General features: G+C 49.0%; 1 protein-coding gene across 3 annotated transcripts in view; it reads right to left on the reverse strand.

Moving 5' to 3' along the window:
• Actn1 (actinin alpha 1) overlaps positions 1–12,694 on the reverse strand; it is a 99,457-nt gene that overhangs the window by 41,991 nt on the left and 44,772 nt on the right. For all 3 annotated transcript variants that reach the window (XM_036206160.1, XM_036206159.1, XM_036206157.1), the window contains exon 2: positions 179–293. In XM_036206160.1, the coding sequence (XP_036062053.1) occupies positions 179–293 (115 nt within the window). The remainder of the gene's footprint in view (positions 1–178; positions 294–12,694) is intronic.

Genomic DNA, 12,694 nt, shown 5'->3' on the forward strand with positions numbered 1-12,694 from the left:
CGCGAGTGTTTTGTATTATATACATACATACATACATATGACTGTTTTGCCTGCATGGATGTACATACATGCTGGCCTGGTGCCCATGAGGGCCAACTATGAATATGGACAGAATGCAACCAAGTGTTAGGACAGAACCCAGAGGGGGCCACCGTGTCCTGGGCCAGGGCCGGCTCACCTGAGATGACCTCCAGGAGCAGCATGAGCTTCAGGCCATCTCGGAAGTCCTCCTCAATGTTCTCGATCTGTGTCCCCGCCTTCCGCAGATGAGAGTTGCACCAGGCCGTGAACGTCTAATACGAAGGGAAGAAAAGCGGGTGGTCAGTCTCCTCACGGGCCATCCGGTCTCTGAGGCCCTCACCGTAGGCCTCGATGGCTTCCAGGACTCCCACCCATGCCACGTCTTCGTTCCAGCTGTTTTGTGGAAGGCCCTCAGCAGACTCATGGCAGCACCACTTTATAAGCCACAGGAAGGGAAGAGGGAGGATGGCCACCCACTCAGCAGAATCCACAGAAACTGTCAGCATGGCTGGTCCACACAGTCATGTCAACCAATCGGGGGGGCTCTTCACAGAAATGCAAGTGAGGCATCCTTGGGGCCTCTGGGGGTGGGGGTGGGGAATGAAGCAGCCCCTCCCCTTTTCCCCAGCCCTCCTCAAAAGCATCATTGCTACCCACACCCAGCAGTGCCATAATGTCATTCTTAGCAATCTCCCTTTACAGTTTTAAGAGAGAGGAAAGCCAGAAGTTACTTGAGAAACCCACATGCACCTCTGGCTAAGTTATCTTATAAAATCCTTTCCCACTTGGCAGCCAATCAGGGGAAAGGATTCCTTTTGGTCGGGGATGGAGTTCGGAGGCATGGTGTCGGCATGGAGAGAACCCAAAGTCCCCCAGCATGCATGTGTGGGTATCTGGGTTAGGATAAGCATGGAGAAGAATTTCAGGATGGATGGAAGGAAGCTGATGGTAAAGACCATCAACTCTGTAGCTATTTCTCTGTGAGATGGGGAGGGGACGATCAGGCCACCAACTGTAGGCAGGCCACACCAACCAAGGGCTTACCTCCTGGTGGTACAGACATAAAATGGGCTGACTCTGCAAACAACAGGGAACAGACGTATGTATGTCAGTTTCTCATATCCATTCCAAACTTGGCCAAATCCCAACCCATGACACCAAGAGTCTGGTCCTGTTCACCTCACTGTAGGTTCTTTTGGCTCTTCCCACCCACCTGCAAATCCCAGGGATCAGCAGCATGCCTGGAATGGCCTCATTTAGGGGAGGTCACTTGTGCCCCGCCCTCCCCTTGTTTTGGGAACCTCCAAAGTGAAGAGGCAACAGGTGGGCAGAGAGAGAACATCAAACTCACTGTTATCAGGGGAAACAAAACTTGGCTGTCTGGATTTACGAACAAAGTTAAAGAATCCGTGATAGCAAGCAGGGGGGGTGGAGAGATGGAGAGGTCGGAAGGGACAGTGCTGGAAGAGCTTTGGGCTTCCGTTCTCAGACCTCACCAGTAACTTAGCAAGCCAGGGCCCCCTCTCCCCTGCAAACACACACCACCACGACAGGGAGAAGGGGTACAGGCCACATCAAATCTTCGAGAAAACCACATCAGATCAAGTGGGCAAAGGAAAGATAAACCATTCCTCAGTCTGCTCTGTCCTTTGTACTTTGCTTGGCTAACACATCTGCCTTTTAGGAGTGGGTACAGATATCACTTCCTCCAGGAGGTATGTCTGCGTTGGGCACAGAGCCTGCAACATCATGTTCTATTGTTGCTTGGACACAGCCACATGACCACTGTTTGGCCACCGGGTCAGCCCGACACCCCAGACTGGCAACTCCTGAAGGCCAGGACTCAAAGCTCACTTGCATATCCTAGGGTGCCAATGGGTAGAATCAGGACTGCGGCATTGAAAAACTACAGCAGAAGCCTGGGCCCTGGAGAGGCCGGGCACTCAAGAGAACCTGATACAAAGCTCAGGGTTCCTAAAGAGCCAACAGAGCCTATGGGTGATACTAAGCGGTCAGGGCAGGGAGTGGGTGGGTGGCCATTCTCCCTGGTGCTTAGAGACACTCTGGCCTCGGAGAACAGCTCAGGAGAAAGGACAGAGGGTAGTATGCACTGGATACCCCGGCAGGGGGATGGTATGCTTCTTAGCTTTTATTTTCATTTTGTTATAGCTTCTTTCATTGTCATAAAAAAATTGCAACCAAAGTATTCTTGTGTTGGCATAAAAATAATGCAAAGCATGTTTAAATCTTAGAGTAAGCACAATTACTCTGGTTCTACCATAATCTCTCCCAACATACTTTGGCCCAGAGCCACCACACTGCACATTGACGGGGGTCAGGGATGGATGGAGTGTCTTATTCCGTGATCAGCATCTCCTATCTCCCAACAGTTTGTCCTTAAACCTCTTCCCAGCCCACCCTCCAAATTTCAGTCTCTTCAACCCTCAGCCAAAGGCTTCCTAAGGCCTTGAGAGAAACTGGCTAGCGCCAGCAACTTGAAGCTAAGGTTCCTGGTGGGAGTTACCCAGCAGAGGGCTGTGAGTTCTCCTGTCTATTAACCTGGTCTTAAAGGCAGGCGGGGAGGAGCCGAGGGAGGAAGAGGTTGTTCTAAGAGGACGGGGCTTGTGAAAAAGGCTAAGAGCCGTGGAAAGCAGCTGGCCCCATTTCCTGGGGAAGCTGCAGGAGCCAAAACAACACCTGTGTTTGTTCAGGCCTCCAGGACAAAGCCCTGAGGCTAAGCCTGCCAGAAGAGTCAATAAAAGCCCTAGTCCCCAGGGCCCCATGGCTTAGGGCCCTGAACCCCTGCATAAAGTACTCTAGAAGCAGTAGCCACAAAGCTCAGGCCTGAGGGACGTGGAGTAATTCAGTGTTCAGAACACACTTCTTCCCGTGGACTGTTCTGAATCCACTGTTCTCTGGCCTTTTTCAAAACTCCAGGTCCCTTAGCAGTAAAATGGGGATCTCACGGCACTTCCAAGTCCACAGGATTTAAAAAACAATTTACAAAATGCCTACCCTTATAGCCATCCAAAGGCCCCAAAACAACAACAAACCCCAAACATGCTGGTGGCTGGCTCTCTCCACAACCCCTCCCTGCCTCCAGCCACCAGACTCTCAAGGTCCCACCTTCCAGGTGCTGCTCTGAGGAACCTTTGGGACCCGCACTACAGTTCCAGAAAGACCTGACCGAGCAGAGGGTGCAGTAAGGTGATTGACAGCAGCCCTCTGCCTCCCAGCAGAGAAGCCACAGCCACCATGAACCATGCTACCATGTTCTCTCTTCAGGCTACAAGGTCCCCGCAGATCGACCATCTCCTTAGCACACTGCCCCCAGGATTCAGTGAGGAAAAGCTAGCAGGCACGGGACACCCACCCATTTCAGACACCCCCAGCCCCACACAACAAACACCCAGCAGGATGGGCAGCTCTACACTCAGAAAAGCCTAATGGTCCAATTTTATTCTAAGAAAGGGGCAAGGGACCACACGCCTGCCTGCATCCCAGGGGGCCCTGCTTTCTCTAACTTCCATCTTACCCCCCAAAAGTCTTCACTCCCCTCCTGGGGCCTGCTCATGTCACAGTCTAATAAGGAGACAGATGACAGGCTTCCCTTCACACATGTACTGTGCTCTAGAAATGTGCTCAGGTTGGAGTGTACCACAAGGTCTCAGGAGCCATGTTTAGGTAAGGACCACACTCTCAAGAGCTGTGGCAGAGTAAGCATCCCTCTCTGCTTCTGCTGTACCTCTCCATACCTGTCCATCTCCTCCCATGCACACATATACACACATACACCCACATGTGCGCATGTGCATCCAGCTGCCAGCCTCTGTGATCTTAGAAAGGGAGGGGAAATGGGAAGAGCCAGGGTCCCTCCATGACCTTGGTACCTAATGGTGGCTTGAGGAGGTAAAGAATGTATCAATGTACAGGGTATCTTAGGGTCACAAAGCAGGGGGGTCACAAAGGCCAGTGAGAGGCAGGCACTTGCCCCCAGCTTCTGGGGCCTGGGTCTGGCTTCCCTGGTTTCTACCATGTTCTCATTTTGCCATTAACAACTACCATGGCAACATGTCTCTTTTAATATACCTTGAGAATGCCCCTGGCATTTGAAAATGCATCCTTCCTGGCTCAAAGATGTCTAGAACCACAACTTTTGAGTGTAGTTATACCATACCCGAGGTTATATATACACCCTTCTCCATATATCTCAGTTTTCAAAACTGTACAATGGGGACAACAGTTGTCTACCAGGCATGCCTGAGGCAAGACTCAAATGAAATAATACAACAAAGTAGGGCTGGAGAGATGGCTCAGAGGTTAAGAGCACCAACTGCTCTTTCAGAGGTCCTGAGTTCAATTCCCAGCAACCATATGGTGGCTCACAACCATCTGTCATGAGATCTGGTACCCTCTTCTGACCTGCAGTCATATATGCTGTATACATAGTAAATAAATAAATCTTAAAAATAAAACTAACAAAATAGTAGTATTTGCATTAACAATAGCCCCATCATATTAATGTGTCTGAAATACAGCGGGCCTGATGCGGCCACTGTTGTTATCACTCACTAATGCCTCTATCATACTTTGTACTAAGATTTCCGAATAGTCACTCCCTATACAGACTGGGGTACAGAAGGTTATTCCCATGGCACGAGCCAGGGGCTGAGTTTTTAATGTGTCAGTCTTAGTCTTGACCTTAGTGGAAGGAGGGAAGCAAGAACAGGAAGACCCACATCCTCCACAGAGCAGGAATCTGCAGGACAGCACAGACAAGGTGGCCACAGGAATGCCCCACACAGACCCCACATCTATCACTGCGGGTGAGTGACCTGTCGCAGCTCCAACAGCAACATCAAGGTGGCAATGGACACTGTGAACTGTCAACAGAAAATCTGATGAGAGTCCCCTTAAAACCAAGGGAGGCGGGCATGGTGGCGCACAGCTTTAACCCCTGGACCTCTGTGAGTTCAAGACCAGCCTGGTTTACATGTTAAGTTCCAGGACAGCTAGGGCTACAAAGTGAGAGCCTATCTCAAAAACATGAAGGGGGAACCTGGGCTGGAGCAGGGGTTGCTACTCTGTAGCTTCTAAGCACCCTCCCACCATGGCCAGAGAAAGATACCGTCATCATAGAACATGCTGGGTGGGAGCAGACGCCATCGATGACCTTGGGTAGCACCCAACATCCTCACTCTACAATTGAGAGCACATGGATCAGGCCACCAAACTGCCACCAACTCTAACCCCCCTCACCACTTCTGCTGCCCAGAATGACACAGATTTCTGGCTTGGGTATGGGTGGGATGCTGCAAGCGTGCAGAACCAAGAGTGATATTTCAAGTGGTCAAACCAGTGAGCCAAATTTCACGACATCCACTGAAAACCTGTCACTGGGAAGTGACCACACAAGCCAGAGGAGACCTCACCATGTCAACAGCACTGGCATGAGAAAGGTGGCCTCTCTGAGCGGCATACCTGTGGACTCCCAGGTAACTGTCGAGAAAGACACGGGAGACCACCCAGAAGGGAAGGAGACCAGAAACACATGAGCAGGAGGAACAGGACTCAGGAACTGCGTCTCTGAGCAGCAGGAGAGAAGACGGGTTTGAGGAAGTCACCTCACTTCTACAAAGAAGCTTGCCTTGGTGCAGCCCCAGGCAGAACCGGCAACAGATGAGAGATGTGGATCCTGCAGCTAGATAAGGAGACAGCTGTACCCAAATGACCCTGTGCAGGTGACTTCCACAGCCATATCTGGAAGATCATTGTGACACAGATCCTAGCCAGCTGCTTTCATGAAGATAAAAGCTCAGAGCTCAATGGACAGAGGGGACTCAAACCAGACATGCCCTGCACAGGAGGGCACCGTGTGAACACTGTTGAAAGGGTTCACATAGCTCCCCGGCTGAGCTGAGGAAGGCCCTTTATAATTGGGATTCTACAAAAGCCCAGGCATCCCCTGAAAGTGTTGTTAAGACCAGTGTGAAGGGTTCAGCCACACCAAGAGTCATGTGCATCAAGAGCATATAAGCAGGATGGGGTTTTTTGATATGGTTTTTTGATACAGAGTTTCTCTATGTAATTCCGGATGTCCTGGAACTTGCTCTGTAGAACAGGCTGGCCTCAAACTCACAGAGATCCGACTGCCTCCATCTCCCAAGTGCTGGGATTAAAGGCATGTGCCATCACTGCCTGGCATATAAGTGGGGTATCTTGACCTTGATACCTTGGGAATCTGGGGTCAGAATATTCCCCATTGGAAGAGTAGTGTGGTCTTAGACACCATCAGACCATCATGGATCCTACCCACTAGATGTCAATCACAGTCTATCCCAAGCCAGGCAGTGGTGGCGCACGCCTTTAATCCCAGCACTCGGGAGGCGGAGGCAGGCGGATCTCTGTGAGTTCGAGGCCAGCCTGGACTACAGAGCAAATTCCAGGACAGCAAGAGTTACACAGAGAAACCCTGTCTTGGAAAACAACAACAGAAAGTCTGTTTCAAACTGAGACACCCCAAAGTCATGCCCTGTGGAGAATCTGGTCTAACAGAGGCAAACATGTATGTCACGGATGACAGCAGCTTGCTTTTAAGCACACATGCACTTAGTGTGGGCTGGACCCTCTTCTGAGTGTTTTACCTCATTTAACTCATCAGATCATCACAGTAACACTTGACAAAAAAAGAAGAGACTTCTAAGGGAACCCCTCAATCTTTAAATGCTGCTGCAATTGAAAACAGAATACATGCTACAGGGACCCTGTCTGTCTTAAAAAAAAAAAAAAAAAAGTCAACAGCCAAGTCTAAATTAAGTCTCCCGGGTATCTTTCTGCTCCCGTGGTGGAAAACCATGGAACCTTTCTAAGTCTGCTAGCAAAATAAATTACACACACACAATGTGCAGTGCACTCAATCGGCACATAGCCAATACCCATGCCTATCACAGGTAACACTCCTAAAGGACCACTGATGACATTAGCCATCTTGAGAATCTGGTAGCAAGAACCGAAGGCGTTTCTGTCAAAAGTAGAGGGGACATCCTGTGAGGAAGAGAGACAACTCCACAGGTGGAACTGATCAACAGCCCATGTGTTTCAGGAAGGCCTTTAGATGACCACACACATTCTGCCATGCCTCATGAATTAAAACAAAGGGTAAAGCCATCGGTCAACTTGACCCAAGCTAGGGTCATCTGAGGAACTGCCTCCGTCAGATTAACCTGTAGGTAAATCTACGGGGGCATGTCATTAACTATTGACTGATGGCATGGGAGGGTGGTGCCATGCCCAGGAAGGCGATCCTGGGAAGGCTAAAAAGGTAGATGACTGTGAGCAGCTGTCTTCCACAGTTCCTGCTTCCACTCCTGCTGGAGGACCCTCCCTGATTTCCTTCCCTGTTGGAGTATGATTAGGACATGTAAACAAAAATAAATCCTTTTCTCCCCATTACTTGTGATCACGATGCTTATCTCGGCAATAGACAGCAAACCAGGACAGCCATCCATTACAGTTGCAAAATGAATACCTGCTAATTCCTGTTGGTAGAGGGTGCAAGGCAATGCCCCATACAACTGTGTGCAGGCTGATTGTTACAACTCCAAAGGAAAGCAGCTTGCCAAAGTGAACCAGAACAGGCCTGAACTATACACCCCAATTTGGAGACTCTATCCCGGGTATAAAACGCCAAATAAAGAAAAGGCTGTAGGGGGCTGGAGAGATGGCTCAGCAGTAAAGAGCACTTGCTGTTCTTGCAGAGGACCCAGATCCACTTTCCAGCACACACGTCTGTAACTCTAGTGAAGGGAATCCAACGCCCTCTTCCGGCCTCCATGGGCACTAGGCATGCATGTGGTGCAGAGACATACAAGCAGGCAAAACACCCACACACATAAAATAAAAAAATGTTTTTAAAAGAAAAGCCTTTAAGCATGAAAAGGTTTCCCTAGCCTTAATGAAGCGAAGAAAACCAGAAACATCCCGAATTATATTAAGGTATATTGTTGAGTAAATCACCATGTGTTCACTTAGTGTGACTAGTATGATGAGTTTTGAAATGACATTATCACAAGAAAATGCTTACATATAATTAACAAAGTCTGAAACAAGCTTGTACATACTGCCGTTTATAAACACAGGTTTAAAACTGTGTACAGCCACACAAACACGACACGATGTCTAAGACCAAGTGTGACCAAATGCAAGCACACTTGTGCGCCAGGAGTTGAAGTTCCCAGGATCCTTAGCTGCTCTCCTGGCCAAACTGCCTAACAAATACAGTTGGTTTGTTACACTCTCTGCTTTCTCCCTGGCTAACTTCTTCTGGATATTTATTCCTTAAAGCAAAATCCGGGCTGCCCAGGCTCAAGTGACCAGCCAGAGAGGCCTCTGGTGACCCCAGTACAGAGTAAACAATGCCCTGCGGCCAATTGAGACTGGCTAGGCAGGGGCAGGACAGCAGCCTACCACAGGCCCAGGCTTCACCTGCTGGCCACACCTCTCCCGGATACATCTTCCTCTTGGGATCAAGGTTACCAGCCCTGGTTCAGCGAGGCATGTGACCTCAGATAAGACCTCAGCTCTGAAATCCCATCATCTGAGGCTTCAACAAAACAGCTAAATAGGACACTTGGTAACAACCTTCTGTTCCTCCTCAATTTCTTCCCAATAAATTCCACAGGGACGGGTGATTTAACCTCAGGGGACTCAAAACAAGACCAGTGTTTCAGTCTCAAGACTGCAGCTCCTGACCCTCCCAGCCTAACAGATAACTGTTACTAATTTACTGGATAGGCTAAAGCTTGGTTGCAGGCTAAAGCTTAGTAGCAGGCTGCACTGGTGGTGCATGCCTTCAATCCCAGCACTCACGAGGTAGGGGAAGGAGAATCATCAGTCTGAGGTTAGCTTGGACTATAATGAAAATAAAAAAACAAAGCTTGCTGGCCGAATCTCCCTGGCCGATTCCGCAGAACCTGGGAACAGTGGCTGGCTCCAGGGAAGAGGAAGAGAAGCCTGGAACAGGGCAGGGAAGGACATTTGCTTTTCATAGAATATCCTTTTGTTTTCTTTTGAATTTTATACCACATGTTGTCATTATCTATTTAAAAAGTCATGCAAATGTACAGAAAGTCTGCCTGAAGTGTGTAAATTATCATCAGGCCCCTGGCATGGGACAGAATAGACTTTCTCTTTCTCTGGGATCAGCTGATAGAACAGTGTTGATGCAGTTACTGTATTATTATTGACTGTTTCTATAATAAAGAGGGGGAAAGTAACCCTTACATTTAAAAGAGTGAGGGCTGGGCGGGGGTAATGACTCATGCTCATAAAAGCAGTTCTTAAAAGCTGGAGTTAGGAGGATCAGCTCGAGGTCATCCTCAGCCACACAGTAAACTGGAGACCAGCCTGGACTACAGGTGATCCTGCTTCATAAATCCATACATGCATATATACACAGAGTAAGACTATGACAGCACTTGGGAGGCAGAGGCAGGCAGGTCTCTGTTACGTTCAAGGCCAGCCTGGTCTGTTATGAAATATTACTTTAACTATGTAAAGGTGTGTTACATTTGTTATGCTGCATTTGTTAAATGATGTAAAGATGTGTTGCTTTGCCTGCCTAAGGCACCTGATTGGTCTAATAAAAAGCTGAATGACCAATAGCTAGACAGTAGAGGGATAGGTGGGGCTGGTGGGCAGAGAGAATAAACAGGAGAAGGAATCTAGGCTCAAGAGAGGAAAGAACAAGGAAGAAAGAGGAGGGAGACGCCCACCCCGGCCAGACAGACGCAGAGTAAGCATACAGAATGAAAGAAAGGTAAAAAGCCCCAAGGCAAAACATAGATGAAGAGAAACAGGTTAGTTTAAGTTGTAAGAGCTAGTGGGACAAGCATAAGATAATGCAAAGCTCTTACAACAAATAATAAGTCTCCGTGTCATGATTTGGGAAGTGGCAGTTCAAGATAAGCCTGCTACAGGTCTAACAGAGTTCCAGGACAGATAGGACTACACAGGGAAACCCTGTCTCAAAAAAAAAAAGGGGGGGGGGGGAGGCTGGAGAGATGGCTCAGTGGTTAAGAGCACTGGCTGCTCTTCCAGAGGTCCTGAGTTCAATTCCCAGCAACCACATGACAGCTCACAACCATCTATATTCGTGTCCAATGTCCTCTTTAGGCATGCATAAAAATACATAAATAAACTTAAAAAAAAAAAAAAGAACATGAGGGAGACAGTGGGCTCTGAGAAAATTCCCTGGTAAAATCTTACAAAAACGGCGTAACTAGAAACAGGGATGGAGGACAATTCGGCATCTGGAACACATTTCCTCCATAGCTAAGTCTATAATGGTGAATTGGGGGGGGGGGGGGGAGTCAAAGTATAAGCCCCTTGGCCACATGGTCCCAGAACCTCCAAAGGAGCAGCTAAGCTTCTTGAAGGTGGCATGGGACTTTCTATACAAGCTGGAAAGTCTAGGAAAAGAAAAGTCATTGGATCCTATAGTCTTTCAACCGCCAGCAAGCACCAGGCTAGTTGAGATGCCAGACCCCAGCTGTATTGTGAAAGAGTCCCTGGTGTACTTGGGTCTAAGTCCCCTACTCCACCTGCCGGTTAACAAAGGGAGGGGAGGGTCACTCCCCAGGGTCACCCTAGAGTCCCTCAGAGTCCACACACATGCGGCCAGTTTAGTCAGGGCATGTGCTGTAGGTAGTCTGTCTAAGCGAAGGCCTACCCAGAAGAGATCTCAAACGCCTGTGTGCTGGTAATGTAAACAGGAGTGTCTGGTTAACTTATCAAGGGCACTCTGCCAGCCTTTCAAAGTGATCATCAGCTGCTTCACCCACAGATAAAAGGCAGAGTTCCACGGAACATCTCCACCCAGATCTGTTTACTTTCCACCACCTGGAGCTGCTGTGAAGGAGACCTCAACCACTGGTTGCTCGCTAAGTCACCCCTCACCCCCCCCAAGGCCTGTCCCACCCCCGTACGGAAGGATGCTGGGTCAAGGAAACCCAGAATGCAGATGCCTAAACAGGCTACGCTTTGGGGGCCAACAGGCTGGGCTTTAGCCCCAACCTAACCTCTCACTAGCCCTGACACCTTGGGCAAGGTTCCCAGCCTGAAGATCCTCACAGGTAAAATGGGGCTAACTAGACCTATATGTTCACAAGGGACAGATACCTAAAAATGCTAAGCCAGCTGGTCCAAGTGATCTTACTTAATCCACCTGGGCCTAAGTGCCTGGCCTGACATAGGGGATAAACAATATCCCTACTTCGAGGGTTGTTAGGATCAAGACAATGCATGCTAACCAGTGAGCAGATGCCCTGGTCATAGCAGGGGCCCAATAAATGTCCATTGTCGCTTCCTCTCCCTTTTCTGTTTAATCAGGGTTAATCATTCACAGAGTACCAAGTATTAGCAAGAAAGAAGTCCTGTTATTTTCCTCCCACTCCTGGGGAGAACCAAATCAGCCTGTAGCTGAAGGGGAGCTGTGCTTTCTGGTTTATGTCCATCTAGAGTCCATTTCAAGAGAGGCAGTGCTGGAGACCAACCAGGAGGGCCACCCAGGTCAAAGTGGCTACTGAACCTAAGGAGCATTCCCTGCTTGTAAAGGGCCCATCACGAGGACCTGGTCTTCCCTGCCCTGTGCAGATTGAGCCTGTGCACCCTGGGAGAATTTAGGACCCTGGGACAGAGAATCCCAGTGAAGAAACAGTCTCTACTCTGAACCCCTAGTTCCTGAGAATTGACTGCACATACCTATCGGCCACCGTCATACCCCCCCCCACACACTGTCTTGCTCCTAGAGACTCAAGAGTCCACAGCAAATGCCCCAGCTACTGCAAGCTCTGTCCATCACCAGCTTTATAGTCCCAGGCTTGCTTGGTCTCTCTTTCCAGCACTAGTAAAGGGCAAAAGCAACCTCAGTTCCACAGGACTGTTGTGAGCTAGTGCAATGGGTTCTAGTGTGTGTGTGTGTGTGTGTGTGTGTTCATTCCATCCCCTTCACAGAGACAGGAAGTATGTTAGCAAAGCTAGGCAAAGGGTTCAGGCTGTAATCCCAGCACTTGGGAGTCTGAGGCAGAAGAATTGTAAGGTGGAAGCCAACCAACCTCTGGGCTACAGAGCAAGACCCCATCTCAGAAATCAGTAAATATGGCTGGGCGGTGGTGGCGCACGCCTTTAATAATCCCAGCACTGAGGAGGCAGAGGCAGGCAGATTTCTGTGGGTTTGAGGCCAGCTCAGTCTACTTACTTCGTGTGTTCCAGGCTAGCCAGAGACACACAGTGAGATTCTGTCTCCAACATTAATTAACTAGTTAAACAGTGGTTGCTTCTGCTGGGGGCAGAAGAGTGGTAGCCAAAGGGTATGACACTGATTTGCCCATGGTCTCAAACTGGTTGCATTTACCTATAAAATACAGTGAAAAGCATTAAGTTATAAAATGCTACCCCACCCCACCCCCCATAAAATGGCTATTCAAATTTTTCCTAACCCAACAAGTTCCTACTAAATCTTCTTTGTCTCTGTCCACTTGGCCCTTTGGAAGAAAGTGGTCTCAAAAGTAGGCCCTGGATCCTTTACTGCTAGAGAAAGGGGCTGAGTGGGTTCCCTCTACTGCTGCCACCCCTAGGCCTTCAAGCAAGCTGGGGTGAGGATGTGAAGGTTGGA

The sequence above is a fragment of the Onychomys torridus genome, chromosome 14 (genome assembly GCF_903995425.1).
Source record: "Onychomys torridus chromosome 14, mOncTor1.1, whole genome shotgun sequence".
NCBI classification, from domain to species: Eukaryota; Metazoa; Chordata; class Mammalia; order Rodentia; family Cricetidae; genus Onychomys; species Onychomys torridus.